The sequence below is a fragment of the Polypterus senegalus genome, chromosome 6 (genome assembly GCF_016835505.1).
Source record: "Polypterus senegalus isolate Bchr_013 chromosome 6, ASM1683550v1, whole genome shotgun sequence".
Classification (NCBI taxonomy): Eukaryota; Metazoa; Chordata; class Cladistia; order Polypteriformes; family Polypteridae; genus Polypterus; species Polypterus senegalus.
The window spans coordinates 111,498,045-111,523,817 of NC_053159.1; the positions used below are offsets into that span (position 1 = coordinate 111,498,045).

The window sequence follows — 25,773 nt, forward strand, 5'->3', positions numbered from 1 at the left end:
TCCTATGTCAAGCCAGATATGGTGTCCCTCTCTTTTCAGATATTAGTATTGTTTCCATTCTTTACACTAATATTAGGATATGTTATTCAGAATCTTATTAACTGTCATTTGTATGCTGATGACATTCTATATTATCCTTGACATGGATTTAACCTTCCTTGTTGCATTTCATGTTAAGACTTGTTTTTGACACCTTAAAAGGTATGGCACATTTAGTGCAGTTTGTTAATATGCACGACACAGGAGAGTCATTTAATTAATTTTTATCAAGAAAAATAACTAAATGCAGCTTTAATACTGGACTGTCAATACCTTCAGATTGTGAACATGTATAGCTCACTGTGCTTATAAATGGAAGTGTGCTACAGAATATATAAATAAATAAACAGAATTAGTTTAAATGATTTTTCAAAATGATTGGAAGTTAGTAATAAGCAGAATGAAGTTTGAAGGTAACTTCTATGAATCACTTTGAAAATCACAAAAAAAAAATAGTAAATTTGTGGACAAACATGTTACTTTGCTGTCACATGCAATACCTTTTATATAGGCTTACTATTCCAGTCAAGTGCCAAGTATGCACTTCTCACCTCTCAACATGTACAAAGCTGATATGCTTTAAATGCTTCGATCCATTTTACCATTTTCAATGCTTTTTTTTTTTTATCATTATAGTGTAGCAATAAGAGGGATGTAACACTGGGAAGGTTATTTTCACTAATGAGAACAACAACTTCAGTGCTGGCAGCTTAGTGGGATCATTGTTTCTTTTTGACACCTCAACAGTTTACTGGGATCACTCTTATAATCCTACAGTGTTTACAGTTAATTAGGCTCACACTTGTGTTACTGCAGCACTAATAGCTAAGTAAGAATACTCCTACACGCCTTCAGCAGTAACAGCTTAATGAACTGATTCTCTCATGATATTTATAAACAAGATCACTCCTACTCTGCCGCAGCATTAACTGCTTCCATATCATCTCCTGTAAGGAAGATGTTTTCTTTCTATAAAGCCACAGGAAGAAAGGAAGAGTGTTATGGCACCTAGGGCCTTTACACTATAGAGTTACATTTTTAAACCCTTCTCCTTACAATGTACTACTGTATGTCTAGGGTTTTCACAACATTCAGTATTTCAATAATATAACAGAATGACAAATTAAAATAACTATGACTGTGACATATATTTTCCTGCTTAGAAAATTATGGCAAAGGGCATAAAGAGGCATATAGATGTAGAATGACTTTCATTAGAATATGATGCACTGTGAATATGAACAAAAAAGAAACAAATCACAAGAGTTAAACAAATTTGTCGAAAACTGCACTTGGCTTTCATATTCAGTAAGAAAATGGGGTCTGAATCTCCCCCATTTTATTCTTTTAGAATAGACCTCTTGGAAGTACAAATACAGTACTCGGTTAATATTTAGATTGTAAAATGCTGTCTCCATGATAATCATTGTTGTGCAGACAAAAAATAATTATTAAGGTAAACAGTCAGGAATTTGGAAATTGACAACCAGCATGGAATTGGTCCACTTACAAAGCAGTTACAATGACTTAAAACACTTGACAGCTTACAGAAAATGTGTAAAAAGAAAGCAGGAGCAAAAAATAAAAGCAAAAGACTAAGTCATAAAAGACACAGCAAAGATAATCTGAAAGAGAGCAAGCTGGTCAGGCAAAACAATCTAAGACACGGGTAATATCTTTACAGCAGAAGTTCCTCAACCACCTCAGTCCACAAGAAACTGATGTAAATGACTGCACCACACCAGTAAGAGCTGAGAGAATTGAGCCAAGAGGCTTTTACAGATATTCCCCACATAAAAGAAAACAAAATCTAATCAACATTTACTATATGCTCTGATTAAAAAATTACAAATACTAATCTCCAAAACGGATAAAAAACCAATTAAAATAGGCAAGTGTTACCTATACTGTATTTGCAGTGCTAACACTGTTTCTGCAACATCAAAGAAAATTACATACAACAAGCATTACTACTGTATCCTTACTAAAGGGGCTCAGATGCATGTCACTTTGACTTTTTAAAAATGTATGCCTGGTCCATGAACAAATGACAGTTGTCATCCCTTTTTTTACCACTAAGACAATCTCACATACTCACTTTTTGCCAAGCACTATTCTCCTGGTGTACACTAACTGAAAATAGGCACCAAATTCTGATACTATCTTACTAATACTATTATAACAATGAACCAGAGACCACTGTTTAGGCGATTCGATTCTCACTGTTCTGCTATGCCTGGCTGGAAGCATAAGGTGCAACATTATAAGGAATATAGATAGATAGATAGATAGATAGATAGATAGATAGATAGATAGATAGATAGATAGATAGATAGATAGATAGATAATTTCTTCCCCAGGGGGAAGTTGTGGCTATACATTTCCTTTTGTGCTGCATGTTATACCTCCTGAGCACATGTCCTGCACATATCCTACCTGACATCTGTGTTAGCTTTAGCACCTTTTGGTTAAGCCTTAATTACAGACAAAACATTACAAATGTGGGCTAACCTGCAAGTCCACATTAGTATCTCCAGTATAACACTGCACCTCCCTGACATACATTATAATGAGGTCTACACATTAGCCAATGTTACATTTCAAAAACAAATAAATAAAGTAAAGAAAAGGTGTTAAATGTAAAGAGCACCTACGAGGGAATCCATACTGTTTCATCAGCTTCTTTTTGGAAAGCACCTTCATTGCCTTGGAACAAAAGAACACAAAGAATAGTCAGTGCATTTATAAGATTCACAGTGGTTACAATGGTTTGATTCCATGTAAGTTGCATACAAATCATGTTTACTTTTGAGTCTATAACACTGCCAACACAACACTGGACAATGAAGAGATTAAGCATGTAATATATGTGGATGTCTTTGGAAGCAGATTAAGCCCCCCATCCCAATCATGCTTTGTTCCCCTTAGCATTTTGTCCAGTCTCAAAGGATGCCGAAATGTAATTTCAAATAAACAAGAAAGAAAGTAAACACAGGTAATTAGGTTGTAAACTTTCTCCTCAAACCTGCCTTCCAGACCAGGCTTTGTTCCAGGAAGGATGGGCTCATCTTTTATATTTCAAGCTCATATAAACTAACCTGCGAGACTGGTTACACGTAAATTGATACAAAACCTTCTGCCCTTCTCCAGATCAGCTGCTGGCCTGTTAATGTCCGAGATACCTGTATTCCCCTAGGTTAGCTCGCTAGTCAGTTCTTTCTTTGGAATTTAAGCTAGGGCTAACTGCATGCAGAAATCTTATCTGATAAATGGTCTAGATTAAACAATTACGAAAAGGTACTAAGACAATAAAATAAAGAAAATTTATAAAATATTGATCATGCTAGAGTGCATTTTTTTCTTTTCACTACAGTCTTTCATTTCTCCATCAGCAGGCTGTAATTTCTCCTGGGTCATTTCCAAGACAGGAATGTACTGTGTCAGTTTCTATTGGACTTAACATATTGAACCTCACACAGTGTAGATGTAGCGCCAAAATATCTCAAAAGGTTTCTAAAAATCCAAAACAGAGGCAATTCTTTTCTTAAGTCCCCCCACAATTTCAAACTCTTCACAATCACAAAACTGGTTGCATCCATATGTATAAAAGAGCAAGCAGATTGATCAATTGATCAATAGCTTTGTTAAAACTCTTAGTTCTCACTTCATCTCTAATGCCCAAAGAACTGCCAATACTGCAAAGTTCACTTTAAAGCCACTCGAATCCAGGACATATATTTAACCTCAGATATGGATGTGACGATCTACATCTTCACTACATAAGTACTCATCAGTGAAAGATAACCTCTTCTGGATACAGCAGAGATGCAGTCTTCAGAAACAAGCACTTACTTGAAACCCTGGACTAGGGACAGACTGCACAAACACCATTTGCACAGAGTAATGACCCATTTGATGATGAAATATTTTTAGCAGCCTTTATAAATATATGCTCCGATTTTTCATTGCACAGAATGTATAGAATAAATACAGGTTTCAGTCAGAACTAAGTAATCAGAATTTAGATTTTTTTGTATGTAATTTTGTCTATCATATATTTATAGACTTGTATCTTTGACAATTAAACAAGAAACGTGAATGGCATACTGTAACATTTAAGTTTTATATAAACCTGGAATTAATCTTAACAAATCTCTCTAAGAATATGCTATTGAAGGCATTTTACAGACAACGATGTGCATGTGTCACATCTTTTCATTCACTTGTTTAAAGCATTTCTGTCAGATATTTACTGGTATCCGTGAAATTCTTTTCTTACCATGCACCTTTATGTTAACACTGTAAAGATTTTCTACCCAATTAGTTTTGTTGTTGAAGCATTATGGGGAATGTTTTTTCAGCAGTAATCAGAGGTAAATATCGGCCTATTTCTAACAATGGGTGGATAGCCGATTGTAGCATTTTGTTGCTTTATCAGCCAATACTGATAGTGGGCCAAACAACTGGCATCTCTACTTGTTTGTCCTCTTTGTTTTATAAAACCAGTATTGTGATAAATGTATACCTTCTTTAGCAAACTTTACTATGGGATTGACTTAGCAATTTTGCTGCAGACATTTCATACTTCTATCAGTAACAAGGAATTACAGAAAAATAATAGTCTTGTATTGGAAACAATGTTGAGCTAATTTTCACAATGTAAGCCAACACCAAACATGAAATCAACAGTTTAGTTGATACAAAAAGGTGCAGCTCTAAGTGTAACACCATGAAAAACAAGCTTTACTGTAACACAAAAAGCATTGATTATTAAAATCAATGTGCCTCCTGGCAAGGACTAGGAAAGTCAGGGCAAACCTCACTATTCTTTCAGATAATTATAAAGCACTGGTATCCATTGAACAGCTTTTCAGTTTTGTCTTTGTTCTTTTCTTTTTGAGACAATTTTGGCTGCACACTGAAACTTTAAGTCTGCCTAGATTACAAGGTGACGACTTGACTCATGTAATTAACATTCTGTATGCAAGCAGTTATACAGTGTTTTACAGGGAAGAAGACCTTTGATTCTATATAGCTATGGATTCAAAAGTTAAAGCAGAAAAAAAAATACTAAAACTTGTTTAGATAGTTCAAAATACATAAAAAACACACAAACGCTATTAAATTTACTTTCTAAAAAGATTGTAAAGACGATACAAAAATCAAAGGGTATCTCAAACAAACGATTTAACCTGACATTTCCAAAATGTCATATTTCAATTTTAACATTATTGATCTTTCGACCTTTTTTGTGCATTTCTACATGGAAACAATTTGCTAAAACTTTAGGGTCTAGAGCTGTAGGTGGGACTGTAAAAATGTAAACCCTCAAGGTGAAAAAAAAAGAAGCCTGTCTTCTCTTGGGGATAAGAAGCACTCTTCATCCCTGTCAGAAAAAACAGCAGAGGAACCTCTCTTATAGCCACTGACTATGGATGCCTTAGAGGATAGAAGACACTAACTTTAAAGTCAGATAAGTAGGAAGGACGTTTAAGATAGTAAAATATGTATACATCTCTTTTCTAAATATATAAAAACTATGAAGTAATCACTTAACAGCATTAATAACAGTTCATTTATATATAAAAATGGAAATTAAAATGATTAAAACAGTTCTTTCACTTTGGCTAATTGTCATGTGTTCTGAGGGGGTGCTCAGCTGGCAAGAGGATTAAGGGTACCACTAGGAAGGTAAAGGGTAGAGCAGGATGCCACAGGAATCATCCAGGCATGAAGAACAAAAGACACCATCATGTTAGAGTAGAAATGCAGTGAAGGTAGGGAATAGTATGCCCATTGTATCTGCTGTGTGCCCATAGGCAGAGTCAGTAGGATGAAAGAGAGAAACACAGAGCAAGAGTTGTAGCCTCAGTATGGCACATTACAGAGTAGGGGCCACACCACATGCTGGGTTGCCTGGTCTTCATATGGAACACAGAATGATCCAGTGAGAGAGAAACAGAAGTGGAACCAACAACCTCCTGGCCACTACAAGGACAACTGTTCTGGAAGAGAACATGTTTGGCCATTCTATCCCTCTGTTAACGCAGGTAACTGAGGAGCTGCCATAAAGGCCTGACTTCTTAAGTGCAGCTGAAGCCACATTTGTGCTAGGAAACCTGTAGCTAGCTAATGGGAATCCTAACATGGTGCCTCTGGACCAAATACAAGGCTACTCCATGTCTTTGCTGAAAGTGATCCAGCAATGGGGTCATTTCACAAGACCTTTAGTGCATAATTTGGAGCAGAATACAACAAGTGTTTAACTGATAGAAGGTAGAAAGGTCAGAGTCTAACAGAGAGACAGAGAGATAGAGACAGGTTTGGGGTTAAGAAAATGGAGAGTTTTTTGGTACTAAAGCATTGGGCAAGTTGACAAGGTACCCTACCTAACAGACAACAATTCAACAATTATTTTGGTTGGTTATTAGAGCACCTGATTATTTGTACTTGTTTATCTCCCTATGTTTACCTATATCTTTTATTTTACATTGCCAAAGGTGCTATTTACAGTTCATTTTACAGTTCAAGTATGGAGGGGTAGCACATGGGCAACTTCTACCCACGTAGAATATGCAAAATGATCCTAAAAAACAAACAAATAAATAAACAAACAAACAAGCTATCACTAGGCTGGATGAAATGTAGACTTTTTTCCATGTAATTTAGAAGTGGCAATTGCAAGCACCTGATCCATTCAAAGAAACAACAAATGTGAACGGGCAGGATTTCCAGAAAAGCTATCAGAGGGAAAACACAAGAGGCCTCATAAAGATGCATAAAGCAGAACAAACGTGTAGGAGATATTAGAAGTGGCAGAGTAATCTGTTTGGCCATAAATACACTATCTATTGTCTCTAAAATGGGGGAAGTGTTAATTTTACTCAAAGGGCTAATACTGTACATAGGTACCTTGAGGAGATTTTCAGTGTGAAGAAGACTTGGGCTTCATCATCTCAAAGTGTTTTTTCTTTTCTGAGGCCCTGTCCAGGCTAACATAGGCTTCTTATGCTAACTGATCAGCAACTTCACCAGCATTGTGCACCAAGAGTAGCCTAGATCAGAGAGCATTGTAGCATACAGAGTGCAATGAAACACAAAATTGCTTTACTTATTGGGAAACTATGACACTGCCAATAGTGTGAGATAGAAGGCTAAAACAATAAAGGCATATCACTGAAAACATTGAAAGTATTGCAGTTGGCTATCAAAAAATAGTAAGGAGTTGTCAGAAGAGAATTCAGTATGCATTTTGGTTTCTTTGGCTCTTACTAACAGGGTCTAGTCATGTTTATGAGGGCAGCAATAGCACTGTAGTGAGAACTACCAATGTTTCACAGTATTTGTCCTTCTTTGTGACTGAAATAACTAAGTGTGAACTTTAAATATTTTATAAAATCGGGTGAACACCAAAGAAGATCTGAAAGCTGCAGTCTGATTATAGGCAGCAAAATAACAATGCCATGAAACAATATTTAGGACTTGATTTGGATGTGAGGTATATATACTGTATGTTTTACTTGTGCTCCCTCAAACATCAAAAAAAAAAAAAAGATGTTGTTAGGTTTATTTTACAATCTTACTTAAATTAAGTGAGAGTGGAAAGTGAAATGGGTTGTTGCTGATGGACGAGGTGTTGGTAAGGGCAGCAGGAGGCGCTTACCCTGTGGTTTGTGTGCACTGGAAAAAGTGGATTTATTTAAAAGGTGGCTGAATGGATGGATAGACTTACTATTGCAAACTTCAAAAAGAAACCAGTTTCATATTGATGAGAACAAGCCATTCATCCTAAAAGCTCAACAATTCTATTCACCTACATATTCTAAACTAACATCAAATCAATGTGTAAATGCTCCTAATGTCTTACTCTCCACCACGATACTGAAAAAATTAATTCCATGCGTTGGGGCTTCTTTGTTTGAAGAAAAACTTTCTAATATTTGGAAGAAGTTTGTCCTTAACAAGTTTCTGTGTCCTGAAGCTCTCGTTGTACATTCTCAATTTTCAAGGGTAAACAGACAAAAAGAGCACAAATCTCAAGTGTAAAATGAAAGGTTAAAAAAGGGAGGTGGCAGAATTGTAGCCTAAAAAGAAGCAGATACGTCACATCTTATAATTTGAATAATCTTCTTCCTCCAACCTATGGAGCATTGTCACCAAACAACTCTTTTTGCATGGCCACTGGCTATCAATACAACTGAACAAACCTGTACAACAGGAAAACCTGTTTGGGCTGTGGGTATGGTGCCCAACAGTTCACAGTAATATTTAACTTTACTTAATATTCTATGGGGAGCAAATAATTACAACAGTCCTTACACAACAGTCCTTGGCACAACGTCACAATGAAACTACAACTCAAGAGAAATTGGCAAAACACTTCTGATTTGCATAATTATTTGTTTACGGTTGTTTCTTTTCAATAGATTCATTTTTCAAACCATGAAAGACAGGTGCTGAGCCTATTCCGAGAGCAAAAAATAGGAACTTATCCCAGGCACGATGCCAATTAAATGCCTTGCACACACACGAAAGGTGATAAAACTGAAAAGGGCCCCTGAAATGAACACCTCCAGAACATGAAACACATAACTAAGGCTAACAGACAAACCATTGTCCTTTTTGAGTCTATGGAATTTCCAAGTGATCGCTTGCTGTCACAAGGTGCCTATGTATTCTCCTTGTGATTTTTACTTTTTTTCTCCAGTTTCTGTGGTTCCCCATCTATATCTCAATGTTGTGCATGTTAGATTAATTAATTACTCTAAAGAATATAAAGTGATATAAGTAAGTGTGTGCGTGTGAAGGTGAACCACATAGACTTTTGCACATTATAATCTGAAACCACAATAAGTGGTGTAATAAATGCATGGGGACATTAGAAAGAGCTGGAGTCTATCTCAGAAAAAGCAGGCACAGCACAAGGCAGGAACCAGTCCTGGATACATTTGCACAAGGCAAACTTAAAAGGAAACTATCATCTATTGGTAACCAATGAAGAAGTATGTTGTACTCTTCAATTCAGTGTCAAAGGACACATTGACTAAAGAGATGACTTAACCCTGTTTATCCTTTCAACCTTAGCTTTACTGAATGTGCTGAAAGGGACTCAATGTCAATTCAAATCCCCTTTAATTGTTCTAAACTATCACCTATGCTGCCTCTATATCTCAAGAGCTCCTTTTCCAATTTTAAAGTTCAAGAGATATTGAGGCCTTATGATTTATTAGTCAGTTATGTTACAATAAACACACTCCATGTACATCTCCGTTTTCAGGTATTGTGTTTGTATTGCACAGAATTACAAAAATCTTTGCATCAAACTGAAGCAGAAAGAAATTTAGGACCAGCACAATCAAAAGTACTTTTTATTACTCAAAACACAGGTTATTTCAGTAAAACGTGAAATGTTTAATTCAATTGAATCCAAACCAAATTATTCTAACAAAGTGTACTATCAATTAAAGGCCCAGCACACTTCAATGAATTTGCAACTGGACTTTCACTTGCATAAAATATGGGTACCATAATTAAATAGAAAAATAACAATACCTGCAAGTCAAAAAGGAGATGTAGGGTGATTGTTGTGCTCTGTAAAGCCAGCAAATTCAGAAGCATTTTCACACCATCTGAGACTAGCATGGTTTATGAATGGAACTCCTAATTGGTATCATGTGTATAATTATTCCCGTTTTACAGAAGGTGCATTTTAGAATGTTCTCCGTCCTGGGAATTTTTTTCCATTTTCATTTATCACATGGGTTTCATGAACATTTCAAAAGAATAAATATCAGCATATCTGACAATATATGCACACAAAAGCATTGATCAGCAGCCATGATAGTGTTTGTTTTATCTACTGCTTGTACAGGCTGGAACTGTTATGTCTGTACAGAGCTGAATCTTGTAACATCACAGTGACAATATCACAATGAGTTTTGCAAGCAGAATATTGTCAAAAGCTTTATTTATTCTGAAGTCTAGATTCAAGGTTTACTCTTAACAAATGAAGTAAATATTTTTACACATAATTACACTGTGATAGATTTAGAGCTAAAATAAGAAATACATTTGAGGCCTGGTGGACTTATCATTTTCGTCAACCAAACAGTGAACTGAAGTAAAAGTATGTTGGAATGTAAAACAAATTATTTGGAATACAAGCTATGAGAGTTTTTGCTCTAAAACATGCTTGTGGAGCCACAACTGTAACAGCATGTGCAGTTTCCATCTTCATATTTCAAGAAGTAAATAACAGGACTAGGCACATTTCCATGAAGAGCTTATAGACTTATTCCAGGGTTATGAGGCATGAAGAAAGACTGAAGTTGATTTTTTTCATCTTAACCAAACTCAAACTGACAGGAGACATGTTAGAGGAGGCATTTAAAAAAATGAAGACATTTAGAAGGTAGCATGCCAGTTGATACTTAGATAACTTGAAATTTTCTTAAAAATTATTTCTGCAGAGAACTGGAGATGAATTGAACAAGGTACTAGAACTGTTGTTTAAGCAAATTGAAATCTTTAAATCTAAACTCAAAGGTATTTTTGAAACAATGGACGAATAGGAAACAAGAAACTATGGTGGGCTAACGTACTATTCAACCATATTGCTTTTTGCTTTCACTTTAAGCTTCCTATAAATCTAATCCAAAATAGATTTGTTATACCATCCACCTGCTTGTATATTTAATATGCTTATTTCCATGAATATTCAATATTTCAATTCAAATTTTCCTAATTGATAATTAGTTGATGCTTTATATAGTACTTTTCACACTTCACAGAAAGTACTTTGTCAATGTAGTATTCAAAGCCACAATTAAGACCAGAGAAGACTAAAGGTTCAGTTATAGGACTCACTCTGGACTCCCTGGAGGTAGTAGAAAACTGATTGCCATTATGAACAATGCTGCACATTCTCTTCATGGCACGCTAACACTGAGGACTTTCAACCAACAACATTAAGTAAAATACAGTAAATTGATTTGTCAAAAACAGTAAATTGTTTTGTAAATTTTTTTGGTTACACCTTACTGATACTCACCCTGCATTACATAAAGATTGACATATCATAGACACGCTACAATAAGATTAAAATTCTCAAAGCAAATATTGCTTGGTTATCTCCATTTGGTAAAATTAAGATATTGAAAAATCAACTGTTGTGCAACTATTTCTCCATCCTTATCAATTCCAAGACTAGCTCATATTAGCTAAAGGTGTGCAGAGCTAAATCCAGCAAAACAGGATGGCAAAGTCCAGTAGGAAGCTTCTTTTACTGAAAATTAAATCAACTGCAGTGTACACATGCAATGCAACTGTGATGCAGATCAAATATTAAGAAGTGCTAAAAGAAGTGTGTTCTTGGTTTTATTTGAGGCAGAGATTTTAACTAAGTTGTATTAAGAATTTAAAATTAAAATTAAATTTAAAATTAAAGCAAAGCAAAGCCATTGGATATGCAGCAAAATCTGTGTGAAAGAATCAGGTTATGCAAAACATTGGTAAGTGTTGTTTCTTTTTTTATGCTAGCATTCTATGTAGACTTGGTTTTAATCCATTTAATACAAAACTAACCTTAAACAAGTGCCCTAAGTAAGTGAGTGTGTTCCAACTATGATTTATAAAATGTTGAGCCACAATTCAAACAAGTTAATCTTAAAAAGAATTAAAAGACAGGAAAGCACTGCCAAACAGAATCCATAGCCAAAACAGCCAGCTGCTAGAGAATAATCAATACTTACATAGTATTTGTCATCATCTTCATTGTAGGCAAGCTTAACCACCCCATAGGAACCCTGACAAAAATGAGCAAAAAAAAATGCTGTGAACACAGTGTACTTTGACCATACTCCTATAGTACTGGAAAATTACATCTAGCAGGAAAACACTCAGAAACTGCAAGAGAATAATTACTAATTTTATTCAATGTTTATAGATGAATTGCACAAAAATCACCATGTATATTTCAATACATGTCTATGACAGGACGAAAATTAGCTCCATGATTAGTCCTAGACATTCCTATAAAATGTCTTTTTATAGTGAACAGTCTTTGTACACTGGCACCTTCATCCAGACCCGCAGCAAACATAAAAATTTACCTGGTAGCCATGATATTTACCAAGACTGGCTTGAATGGCCTTGCATGACATAAACCATTGCTAAATTAGTACTAGTTGTTACCAGGAGCATGCACAAACAAATATTAAGGTTATTAGTACTGTACTTCTTAACAACCATGATTTCATAAGTGCCTGTCTGATACAAAGATAAAAAAAGTACAATTCACATTTTGAAAGCATTGAATTCCACATTTCTTTCACACGCAGTAGCCATTCTCCCACTGTATTACTAAATTAAAAGCTAAAGGACTGCAGTGCCCCATGTACTCAGCATGCCTGTAACATACAAGGTTACGCAGGACTCCTAGGTGCACAATGCCCTGTAGAGGTCTAAGCAGGAAGCCAGGCTCGCATCACTAGAGTACCATTAAATATTTAATAAAGGCCATGCCACAAAGTTGTTGAAAAACACTATCTCTTCTTTGAAAGCCTCGACTGCACAGAAGACTGCTTCCGGCTGATAGCAGATGTTTTAAGTGCTTTTCCACAGACAGAAAATATAAAAATACAGGAACAAAAATAAAAAGTGCCCCATTCAGTTTATTCACCAGTGTTTTAAAAGATGGCATGATTTAAACAAGTTGTCAGTGGTTTAGTTCAGATAAGGGAATGGCTGGAAGACTATCTGGAAGCAGACTTCAGAAATCAATATGCAGAAAGAGGCTCCTAAGTTTTGTATGTAGTATGTGAACAAAAGAAATACCTCTTTTCAGTACTTCATGGCTATAAAATCTTTTATAATAAACACACTGCCTGAAAAATAAAAATGAACAGAAGATAAATTATACATAAAAAAACAGAACTCACCTTTCCAATTTCACTTTTGAGTTTGTATTGATTTAGCTGTACACAGTCCTAAAATAACAAAATAAATAATATGGTGATCAAACAGACTCTTGTATGAAAAAAAACATTACTGTCTATTTTCTGACACATTTTCTTTGACAAAAGATGTTTTTTGTAAGTAAAAGCATGGAATGATAAAGGTGGAAATAACAATTCCGGGCTAGCAATAAACCTACATCTGATTATAAGGTTTCTTACACAATACGCATTTGTTCAAGGGTTTCTTGTAATGCAGATAAAGCGCACGTTAATCAGGCAATTGCTATCAGGATGTCGCTGGTTTTCTTTATACTGTATTGTCAGATACTACACATAGCTCTAAATCAAAAATGGAACATCAGTAATTTATACTTCAGCCGATAGACATCTCATTTTACTCAACATGATAAATACAATACTAAGCACCAAAAGCACTGGAACTAAGATAAAAAAAAGAACAGAATGAATAGTGCATTATCACTGCACTTTAATAAAAGTAGTGTAGGCAGCAGTGATTAGCTCTGCTGCCCAACAGCTCCAGGTGAACAAATTGACTGTTTGAAGTTTGTAAGTTCTCCCAATATCCACTGGATATTTTCTTCAAGTATTCAGTGATTTTCTGTATTCCAAAGAGCTGTGTGCTAATTAAAACACAAAAACACTTGCTCACTAACTAGACCACAACCAACACTTCTCATCCACACATTAGGCTTCCAGGAACAGATCAATATTGAATTGTGAAAGGCATAAGAATATACATTAGATTAGGTATACACAAGGGAGAGAATCTAAACACCAGGGATAAAAACAAGGAAGTGCTACAGTACAAAGCAGGTTACCTTCAGAACATCAAAGAGTTGGGCTGAAGGCCACTCTGACCTTTGTGAATCCTAAGTTACTTTATACTGCGCAACTACCTCCGTGACAAAACTAAACACTACCATACATATAAACCAGAGTATGTTGGGCAATAATTCCAAGTCAACTGCTTTTATCTTCATTTCCTCACAAAAAATGAGTTTTAAGGTTTTGGTTAACTCTCAATTACCTATAATTATAGAAAAAGCATGGTAAAAACAAATGGCATTGCCATTTATGAAAAAGTTTAAATTCTTATTAAAAAAACGTTTTAATGGCACAAGGCAACAGATGGAAGAAGGCAAATAAATAAATACAGTTTTGGAAGGCGCCAATTTTTATTTCTACCAGGAAACATAAGGAAAACACATTATTGAACAGCTTTGTTGAAGCATATGAATGAAACAATAAGCATGGAAAAATGGACAAACTAAACAATAAGCAAGAACAATATTATGCTCTAAGTTAGTGAAGAGGAGGGCCGTTCTAGTGCTAAGAAAGCGCTAATTGGCAAAAACAAAATGCCTTGTGCAGATAGATTTCTCTTAGCTTAGTGACAAACTGCTGTTGATTGACCTATATACTATGGCTACGTCCACATCACTATGTTTCCATTAAAATAAAATAAAGCAAAAAAAAATCTCCATCAACAGTAGCTTTTTCAAACATTTCAAAAAAGTATCTCCACCTACACTAAATTGACCAAAAATGCATATGATGTAGATGTCCACCTATACTGAGTGTGCACAAATCGGTGGAAAAATCCTTGAAGGTATATTTAATGTAGCCACCATTATCTCAAAACTGTAATGACTTGTAATTACTTTTCTTTTGTTCATGTATGCAGCATTTTAACTGTAAAACAAAGTTTGGATGGAAAGCTGCAATGTCCACTATGTTGGAATATGGCTTTCTTCATTGAAGGGTGACCAATCAGTGAATAAGATGTCGTAATAAGCAGAAACCAACCAGGGAAGGGCTACGTAATAAGCGTTTTCATCCATCCATTGTGCAACGTTGGCATCTTTCGAAGTTTACAGCTCTGGAGGGCGAGTCTCCGTTTTCAGGGGCTAATGACACCAAGGTGATGTGGATCAGATACTACTATCTATGGTTTTAAATGAAACATAGTAGTGCGAACATAACTTAAAAAGAAGAAAGAGACATCCTTTTGATCACATATATTTAATTTATGTTACTCTATATTCTTAAACAATTGTACATGTATTAAATATAAAAACGTGGTATAAAGGTAGAAACATTTTTAAATACTAGATGCAATTTTGACTAAATAATTTTATATGAGAAAAGCAATAACATTTTAAGGGTTTTTCTTTTAGCTATGATTTTCTTTCTTAACAAATAGTCACAACTACTTGTTTAAACTTTCAAATTAACTGTAAAAACATCTTAATAAAGAACAAGGCATCCTTGAAACATGAGTAGAATCAAACTATTATGCTTTAAACCTAAATTACTATACTGATGCAACATATGCTACAGTAGCATCACATCAGTGTCCTTGGCTATTAATTATCAGTAAGGAGATGTGATGAGCAAACATTGGCAAATTCACTTCACCTTGAGTTCCCCGAAATCATGGAAATGTTTGCGATGTTTGCTGAACTGCAATAAAATCAATGGGGAAGGACTAACTGAACTAGATTTGACAGGATTATAATGGTGCAGTCGCCCTTAATGTGACATAGAACTTGAAGTTTGACCAGCACATTGGCAAAAAATCTTGAAGAAACTTTCTGGTTAATGACTCATAATGTGGCATTTATCAGCTTGAGTTATGGTTTTAGCATTTGGGTTCTGGTATTTCCTTAATGGCTTTTAACACTTCTTAGTCAGATGGTTTTACTATCTAGTATTTGATAACGTCTAGCCTGTTTAAAACCACCTTCACATTTGCTCACAAACCCTGTTGACAGCTGGTCATTCAAAGACGTCAGCTGCAACTAAAAAAGTAGGTGGATCTATGCCTACGCGGTCTAGCCAAGCACTTTGGATACTTGCAATTGACTTGTAAAATCATAACTGTTTATTATAATACAACTTCTCAAGAAGAGATAACTTGTTATTTATGCTGTATAGGTTTCATTATTGCAGCCAAAAAGGTGACCTGAGATGTGCGGCAGCAGTGCCAACGTATGATCAAAGAAGAAAGAACAGAGACAGAGACACACAATCATAGATTTCATCAAAACAAAGCAGAAATTCCGAAATCACTGGGAGCATGCCTCCTTCTCATATATTGACAAGCACAGATAACTCGTTCCACAGAGTCTATAATGCAAATGATCAGCATTACACACCATGGGAGGGGGTGGCCGCACCTATGTTGGCTGTTACAGCTCCAGGGGATGTCTGGGAACACTAGTATTAAAAAAAAAAAAAACACTCCTAAAACGGATGAATTATTAGTAAATAATTTGATGGAAAAAGGCAAACACGAACACAACAAATTTGTTGTGAATAATGCTTTGGTGAAATTCACTGATCAGCTCTAGTAACGAGGCTGTCACCAATCCTAAGCTCTTGGCCAAACAATATCAACATGAAGAGGGGAACCAAAGAAAAACAAAAGTTAGGCAGCCAAAAGTAAGTGAGTCTAAGTAAGTGAGGTAGTTTGGTAGAAAATATTGTCAATACAAACTGTCCTACCCAGAGTGCTAATCATATTGTGGCCATCACTCTTCAAGGAAGCTGCAGAAATGTGGAAACCAGGAACACTTTTTGCAATTTAGAATATTTTTAAATGGAGTTGACACTGCAACAAGGTTCTACTAGACAAAGAGAAACCTAAACTATTTTATTTACAACTGAGTTGTTAATGATGAAAAATAAATTTAGCAATTAAAGGGAATCTGGGGCTACTTTGCTGCTGGAAAACTGCAAACCTAAGGCTTTTACGAAACAATTTTATGTGAAGAGATGGACCTATCATAGAACTAGGAAACAAAGTCTGTAGTAGTAGCCAAAGCCTTTTCTTCAGCATAACAAAACCTAAAAATTAAGAGGGTTCTAAAATGTGATCCAAGACATTAGTAATGTTGTTCCCAAGAGGTAAAATAATTTTTTGAATCTTTTAATAAAAAGCCTTATTTAAGCAAAAAATGTATTCTAAACCATACAGAGTTGATGCAACCTGGTGGTTTTTGCTGGATGATGAAATCATAAAAACATAAGATCATTATTTTACATTTGCCAAATCAAATCTGATTAGTAAGGTTTCTGGAATATAAAGAAACGGAATATTATTAACTAAGTATACATTTGTGTATTTTATCCCGACATTTATATTTTACAGAATATCCCTAAACAATGAAACTCTAAATAATTCAAAAAACAACACGTTTGAACTTATAGTTACGTGATGGATTAGATTTGACAATAGAACATTTATTCTAACATAATAAATCTATAAAATTGTCATCTGAGGAAACAAAGTACCACCCTGAATGCTCATGTCTTTTTCTAAAATTATTTACCAAACCCTTCGAGGAGTTCAGTAGATACACTAGACTCAAAGCAACCCATCCTTGCAATTTTGACAATAGGGTTTGGTGGGGATAGCCATTTATGCTAACAGCATCAGGTGCAAGGCAGGAATGAACCCCTTGAAGGAGGGCAACTGTGGGAGATTACTTGGATTATGGGATACTTGACGTAAAGGCCATATTATACACCTTAAACTCAAAAGCTCTCCGGTTTGTTTAGTAACTGAACTTTTAACTCTATGTTGTATAAACCAAATAACAATGACTAATTTAGGATCGTGACTCTAGTTGGCTGCACTGCCTACTACTGAATGTGAATAACTGAACACAAAAATGGAGATCTAAGATGTAACACTAGGAGACCATTCAAAATTGTATGACTGGGTGGATATTTCTTTGTGTGTTTTGTTTGCATATTAATGTACACTATGACCATAGAACCATTACCACTGAAGCACTGATTAGAACTAAGTCTTGGGTTTTTGTATCCTTTACTGGCCATTTTTTGCTTAGCTTGTAATTTTATGTCCCTTTCCTGTAAAAACAAACATTACATCTCATGTCTTCCTCACCACTCACTATTACACCAATTTACACCACTTAATCCAAGTCTATTTGAATTTGCCATTCATCCCGATCTGCTGGTCTTTGAGATGTGGGATGAAAACTGGAGTACTCAGAATAAAACACGCACAGACTTGAGGAGAAAAAGTTTATACTCTATGAGGACAGTGAACAGGTCAGGTTCTAAACCCAGTCGTATTGAGCTGTGAAGCAGTGGCACTAACCATGCCACCTCTTGGCTCCTTACCAACAAACAAAATTTACTTTTATATTTTAAATAATGTCTCATGACATTTGCAGGACTGCAGGCTGTTGCCATAGTTTGTGACCACTTTCCTAATTTACTAATATTTGCATTAAGTGCCAAATTACAAAAACAAATGTACTCTATGAAGACATTACAGAAACTGGTCACACATCTCCAAAGAAAACATTTGTGCTTGAACAAAAAGATAACAATAACACTGTAAGACTTGGCCAAAGACAATATAATATCTGATGACAATTCAAAGAGTATCACAATCAATAAATGACTAGAAATCGTTACCTTTTTATGGTTTTCTATTTTAAGCTTCTAGCTGCATTTTGTAACTTATAATTGGAACCAAATTGACTGAAAGTAATGAATTATCACACCCCTAGTTTCTAAAGAAAAAATTAAAACAAACTATAGTTTCTTGCAATCATGTCACGTTTTTAAAGCAGCCTTCATTTGGAGGTTTTCATCTTCCACTTTCACTATTTTGAAATATGAAATGGTGATCATAGAGACAAAAGAAGGAATATTAAAACTACCAGATGAAATATTGCATGTAAAGCCAAAGATGCACTATAAAATGTCATCTCACTGACCAGGCACAATACTGTTTGACAAGAAAGTTCAACATTGTGCACTTGTCTGATTTTTGGATATATTTTTCTTATTTTAACAGCAATTTTGGAATAGCAAAAGCAATAGAACTGTGATGGAACCCCAAACCATACTACACCTATAGTTAACCCCCAATCTTTAAAATCTACCAAATCCAAATCACCAAAAAATCTTTAAAAAAATACAACAGCCCACCCAGACAATCACACTCTATAGTTTGAAGGAAGATTAACATAAGGAAAAAAAAACAGAGGTGGTAAAAACATTGAGGGAAAAGTGTGTATAGTGGAGGCTTTGGAGAGAAAACTTTTATTGTGATTGTTGTGAACTCGGTGGTGTTTAAAAGACTACAGCCTATACTGCACTTCTTTTGAATGTCCGCAATTTTACATGTGAAATGTAAGAGAGAAGTGGGAAAAGCACGAGAAATTTTAATATTCATCAAAGCCGAATAGAACAGCAAAGCAGCAGAACTCAATTCAGGTGCTTTACAGAAAAGAGTGATCTCTCATGTTGAAAGGACACAGCAGAATTACAGCATCCCGTTACCCCATGCTAGGACTTAGCGGGTTGGAAAATGACTGACTGATTGTCCCATTACTTGGCCCCCATGTGACCCACTGAGTCTCTGAAGAGAGGAATGGCTACAAAGAGAAGTCCTGTTCTTGAGCTCAAAATGAAGTCAATTTTTCATGAGGGAGGGAGTGTCATATAAAACTTCAGATTCAGCACCTAAAAATATCTAACACTATCAAGCAGTTTCTTATTTTGTTGCTGTTTATTTTATCAAAAAATTCCAGCAGCTTCTATCCAATGACAAGAAGAGATCTTCAGAGTTTGCTATTCTGCCTTGCCATTATAACCGACTGCACTGAAGGGCGAGTTAGCACGGACTTCCAGCAGTCACAAGGTGACATAGGAGAGTGGATATGCACATTAGGAGTAATGACTGGGCAAGCGGTGTGGAGGGGAATGGTCAAAGCTGAATAACGTGAACAAGATGGAAACGTTTTTTAATATAATAGAGAGAAAAGAAAATGTTTAAAACACAAATTAAAGAAGCCTCTATGAAAAATGTAGCATCAGTAATGTTTCTGATATGAATGCACTTATTTTAAGACTTGCTGTACTTTGCAAAATCAGTTGCCTTCTCTGAATTGAAGGTATTTCAGATAGTACTAAGTATATGGATAACAATCAAATACATTTGGAAACTGGACCACAAAACAAGCAACAGTAACAATGACCTAGCATTTAGCCATATCAGTAGCAATATACCACAGTCTTCACTGCAGAACTCTTCGTCATGATATGGGTTCTTATCCACTTAAATGAAATTTACAGTATTACTGTTAACAGGTTAACCTTAGTGTTAGACTGAAGCATCATGTAGGCTGTAAAAACAGTGCTAAAAAGGTTAGTCCCAAGTGTCACTCAGGCAACTGTATAGACATGTCTCGCGTAATCATTAGACCCGAGGATTACTTGGGCTGGAAAAGTGCTAACAGCATTAGTGCCGAGCATTACTCAGGAAACGATAAAGGGGTGTCTTGCATAAGCGACAGGTCCGAATGTTACCCAGGCAGCAGTGCAGCAGTCCTAGCCTCATAATGGAGTCTCGTAAGAAATGCTTCTCAGCAGCCCAGGTGTTGCACACTCTTCAATGTGATATGAGCAGTGATGATGAAGTGAATCTGTCTTCAGGCAGATAGAAACTGAAAGCGATTCTGATGAATCCGAAAGTGACGTTTGAGTCAGTCGCACATGTTCAGTGTGCTGTTCAAAAGCTGATCAGTCTGGAAGGATAATCCGCAAGGAATCATGCTGCTATTGTCCCATAAGTGACATTGGATTATGTATTTCATTGTGCTTGAAGATCTACCACTCAAATGACACATTTTGACAGTATATGCGGTATTAGAATTATTTGTATTATTATTACTTGTATCATTATTATACTTTCTACACTTCTGATTTTGTACGATTAGTCTTTTGCACATTTTACACTAGAAAATTCAAATTTAATAAATATGTAATTTTTCAAGTCTAAAAATCCAACGCTTTTTACACGTTTTTTTAAGAAAAAATGTAACACTAAGGAGGCTACGACCTGAATGAAACTATACATTCAGCACCTAGATTTTGATTGCCCTTGCAGAAAAATCCCAGTGTCTCCGTATTTGAGTTTAACAATAATTTCAATTGCTTTATTTTGTTTCATATTTGTATTCTTATTGGTAAAGTGTCTTATTGCAGGGTTTTTCTTTAGTATTTCTTTAGTACTTTTAATTTTCAGGCTTTTACTACTTAACTTCACAACAATAAAAATATCATTCTGTAATAATTGCATCCTAAGTTCACTATCCACATCAAATACACTCATATTCTGAATCTGCATTAAAAAAATTGAAAACGCACATGTGCCAGGGAAGAGTTTATTTTATTTGGCTAAATGTTATAACCATTTGTTCAGTGTTTTAATTGTTTATTTATATCACACTACATGCCCACTCCATGTAGAAGGAAGCATACTTGATTTCCAAAAGTGAATAAAATTATTGTGCTAACTTCTGTATTGTGCCTAAAATACACTATTGAGTCTATGAAGTGTTAAGCAAGTTGGTCATTCATGTTTTATATGCTTATATTGTAAAGAAATCCTTGGCTGACTCTGATACAAGCGTTTCTGTTTAAGTGGATTGTTTATTAAAATGGTCAATAACAGACTTCTGAGGGCACTGAATTTTCTCAAAGTGAATACAGGAAACATGAAAAGCATGACTATAGCCTTCAATTGGTTTCAACTCCTTTTTGACCTTTTTGTATTCAAAAGCCATTCCTATTGCTATAACATTACATGTAACAGTTTTTGGCGAGGAAAAATACTGTAAAACTTGAAAACTTGGCTGAGGACAAGTACATTATGTACACTCTTATTAAAGCATGCATGATGTTTTCGCCTAGCTAATATTCTAATACATTTTGAACAAAATAAGTTCAAGCAACAGTGATTTAAAAATTAAGGTGGGATAACTACAAGACACCAACCTCACTACCTCTGCTTAGAGGTACACACCAGGCACATGCATATACTTACAAATTATTAACCTCACATATGTGAATAATAAATCGGGTACAGCAACTAAAGAAGAAAAAAAACTTTCTGTTGATTTAACTTCACATTTTTTTTTTGTTTAGTTGTATTTTGCAATGAATGTAGCAAACGGATGAGGGCAACATCACATCTGCTGTAATCCAACTTTTGTTTTAATATTGAAGTTAACAAATGTTAGACTTACGGCTTTTGCCACTTTGTGGTAAAAAGGTGATATGTAACAGTATTTGATGGCCAAATACAGCCTAAGATCGGAAAGGGGGTTCTTTGGTCAGGTTTGGCTTTGTTTCGTGTGTTTTATCCCATGTAGTTGCCTTGTTGTCTGCTGTTCATGTCAATGTCGATAACTCTGCAAAACCGCACTGCACATTGATGCACTGTAAAGCATCAAATGTACGATTTCATACCTGGTTGACCTAAGAGATACCTGCTCTGATCATCCCCCTCTCATGTCAACCAAACAGGACTCATTTTTTCTTTTAAATTCTTTTTTTTTTATGTCTGATTGAAAAGGTTTATGATCACGAGGACCAAAGTGAGACAGAGGTGTGTGCTGGACAGTGGATTGCTATGGGGACCGTACTGTTGATGAAAACTGAACTTTTCCTGTTGTTAGGCATTCTTTTCCTCTTCCATATGCTAAAGCTCCTTTGCGAGCAGCAGCACACGTTGCGCACCCAAATCACCCTGATGGTAGATCTGCCTGTGCATGTTATAGTCTTCCCAGTTCAAGCTCACAATCTTAGACTCTACCTGTTTATTGGAATATAGTGTCAATTACTGAAATTCTTATTTTACAAATGCCATTTAAAAATCAAGAAATTACAAGTCATTTAGTTTTTATTTTCTGATATTGCTGTTTAATATCCACCAAATATACTATTTACCTCTATTCTGTATTAGTCTAATCGGTCTCTAGGAACGATCTACAATTTTATGGTTCACAGATTTTATCTCCCCAGCAAAATTTTAAGTGGACGCCCATGTTTATAGTAGTTCTTCTATAAAAGGTGATACCTCATTAAAAAGAGGGAGAGAAAAATTCTTTGCGAGTTCATGTGTAACTTTACAGTCACTACACAAAAATATTAAGGACAGGAACTCTATTGGTAATGCAGTGCAATGCTTAAGCGAAATGAGCAAAAACAAATATAGAAAATGAATCTTTAGAAGACTACATTACACAGTATAGCACAGTACATTGCACTGGTCACTAATTGTCTGTGTTCCTGAAAATGTGCTAGAATTGGACCCTTCATGTCCTAAAAGAATGTCATTGTGACTTTCTTGGTGGAAAGCTGCGATTTGAAATTCTTCTTTAATGGAGAAGTCAGGTGTTTTCACTGCATGATTTGTCTCTTGTTTTCTGACTCACAGTGATGGACCCATTTCTCATTTCTGGTGACAATCTGCTCCAAAACACTTGGGTCTTCTTCATAATGTTTCATGAATTGGATCACAACCTCCATGTGCTGTTACTTGTGAAGATCAGTAAGCTGTTTGTTACTAGTCTTGCAAAAACTATTTGAGGCACCATGGCATGTGCAGATACATAGCTGATATCCAAATGTGCAGCAACAGTGGACAACATAATCCGTCAGTCTTCTCTAATGAAGACATTCTTAATATTGATGTGGGCTTGTGTATGCCATATTGATGATCAACCAGATTGAGCTTCATCAGTTGCACTTGTTCTTCCCACTGTAAACCTTTTTACTAATTCATAAACTTTTTGTTGAGTCATGCTGCTTTCACTTCCATACTCAGCCAATATCCTTCAGTGAATTTCTGCAGGTTTCACTCATTATCCTCAAAGAAATCTCACTACAGTGCATTGTTCAACAATGGTGCAATCCTGCAGCAGAGTATCCATGTTCATTTGACATTTGGCTTAAACTAAAAGCCAAGCCAAGCCAACTAGAAGCCAAGGCAGATGCTGCAATGTGTGTGTTTGAACTACCCATAAGTCATCACGAACACGTTGTATTGCATCAGCTTCCATCCATTGCAGTTACTTTCAAATTGCCTTTACATTTTGAATTACCTGCTAGAAATGTATTTTGGTATTAAGAAAACGGTTCTCTGTATCACAGAATTTGTGACCTATATTTTTATATAAATAGACAAAAAATAATATGGGTTACAAATTAAGTCAATAGTTTTGTAGTAATTTTCTGTGCATTTTGTATTTGTAATATAGGACTCGTGAACCCTAGTCATAAAACCGGCTTAATGTCTAGAGCACAGTATAAAGTACTAGATAAGTATATAAATATGTAGAAGTTCCTGCATGACTGGAACTAACTCAACTTTAAAACCGGATGGATAAATAAGATGTATATCAGATAATACAGGTAAGAGAAACCTGTAAGACAAACATGGGGAAGAGAAATTGGAGTCATTCATTTCTAATGCTGAGGGAAACATAACATTAAAAATCCCCTGGTGATGGCTTAGTTATATATGAATGGCAAGACCTTTGAAATTGATAGAAAGACCTCCAGTGGGATGGTTTAGTGACCTAGCAATCATAGTTTTAAAGAGCTGTCTTGGTAATAAGTCCTACACAGTATGAATCTGGGGTTTAGTTTGTATATCACTGGTTCTCAATGTGCGAAAAAAAGCACAGCAGGAATTTAGTACCGTAATTTGCTTCTCTACAAGATATACGAAAACAGAAGTTATTCAAAATATTCCTTAAAAATGAGAACAAAAAATTCAGACACACACCTGACAGCCAGAAATTGATATCTTTGTAGACTCAATCGTTGGCCTACGTGTCATTCTGGGAGAGACATGACTTGAGGAGCCAGTTGCATATGACCCAAACACAGAGCCGCCAGTTCCTGTGTAGCTTCCAGATGGTCGCTCTGGTAGAGATAACTTTCTGTTAGAAAGCCACTCCCTCTTGGCTGGTTTCTTAATCCCAGACTTGACAGTGCAGCTGTCTTGTTCACCATTTAGTCCTTTGGTTTGAAAGCCCTTTTTGCTGTCTGGACCAACCAGACCTTCAGTGCCAATGTCCATGGCTGCAACTTGATCTGCTAATTCTCCCTGGTTTTCTGTATCCATGTCTGAAGAGCCAGATTCCTGTGGAATCTTATCCATCATGGACATCATAAGATCCAAACAGAATATTGCAAAAAAAAGTTGTAAGGATATAAGAATCCCACAGAACTGCTTATATTAGTTTGTTCTTTCGACAGCTGTCATCTGGAACCAAGAGAGTCCACTGGGCTGAAAGAAAGACAGAAAACAAGTCAACACACATAGCAGAAATACATGACAATGAGTCTTCTTCAATACAATCATATTTTAATTTTAAAACATTGTCTTGTTCCCACTACACTTTCAATATCAGTACTGTATAATGGGGATAGAGTAGAAATACTCATGAAGAATTTCACATCATTTCTGTAAAAAGAAATCTGCAAATCTAATGGAGGAAACTGTTATGCAAAATGGGAGGAGAGTTAAAATATAAACTGAAACATTCAGAATAAATAATACACACTTGCCAGAGTGACTGTCTCAGGATTTAGACAAGGAGTCTCCAACTATTGCCCTGGAGTGTTACTGTGACTGAAGGCTTTCATTCTAACCCTTTACTTAATGAGTGACAAACTTTTGCTGTTAATTAACTTATTATCCCTTAATTTTAATTGCTCTGCTTTTTTGTTAGCACTGTTATTAGTAAGATACTCCCTAGAGAGCTGTGTTATTTCCTATGCATCTTCATAGTATAGGAAGCTAATCAAGGACTTTGTTAAATGGTGCGACTCAAACCACTTACACCTGAACACCAGCAAGACCAAGGAAGTGGTGGTGGATTTTAGGAGGCCCAGGCCACTCATAGACCCCGTG

The 25,773-nt window shown here is 35.6% G+C and overlaps 1 protein-coding gene across 5 annotated transcripts in view; it reads right to left on the reverse strand.

The window, feature by feature from the left end:
- The window catches only part of camkk1a (calcium/calmodulin-dependent protein kinase kinase 1, alpha a), a 184,453-nt gene that overhangs the window by 70,444 nt on the left and 88,236 nt on the right, over positions 1-25,773 (reverse strand). For all 5 annotated transcript variants that reach the window (XM_039756783.1, XM_039756784.1, XM_039756781.1 and 2 more), the window contains exons 3-6: positions 24,640-25,146; positions 12,978-13,025; positions 11,790-11,843; positions 2,694-2,745 (exon numbers count right to left, since the gene is read on the reverse strand). In XM_039756783.1, the coding sequence (XP_039612717.1) occupies positions 2,694-2,745; positions 11,790-11,843; positions 12,978-13,025; positions 24,640-25,029 (544 nt within the window). In that variant the 5' untranslated portion in view covers positions 25,030-25,146. The remainder of the gene's footprint in view (positions 1-2,693; positions 2,746-11,789; positions 11,844-12,977; positions 13,026-24,639; positions 25,147-25,773) is intronic.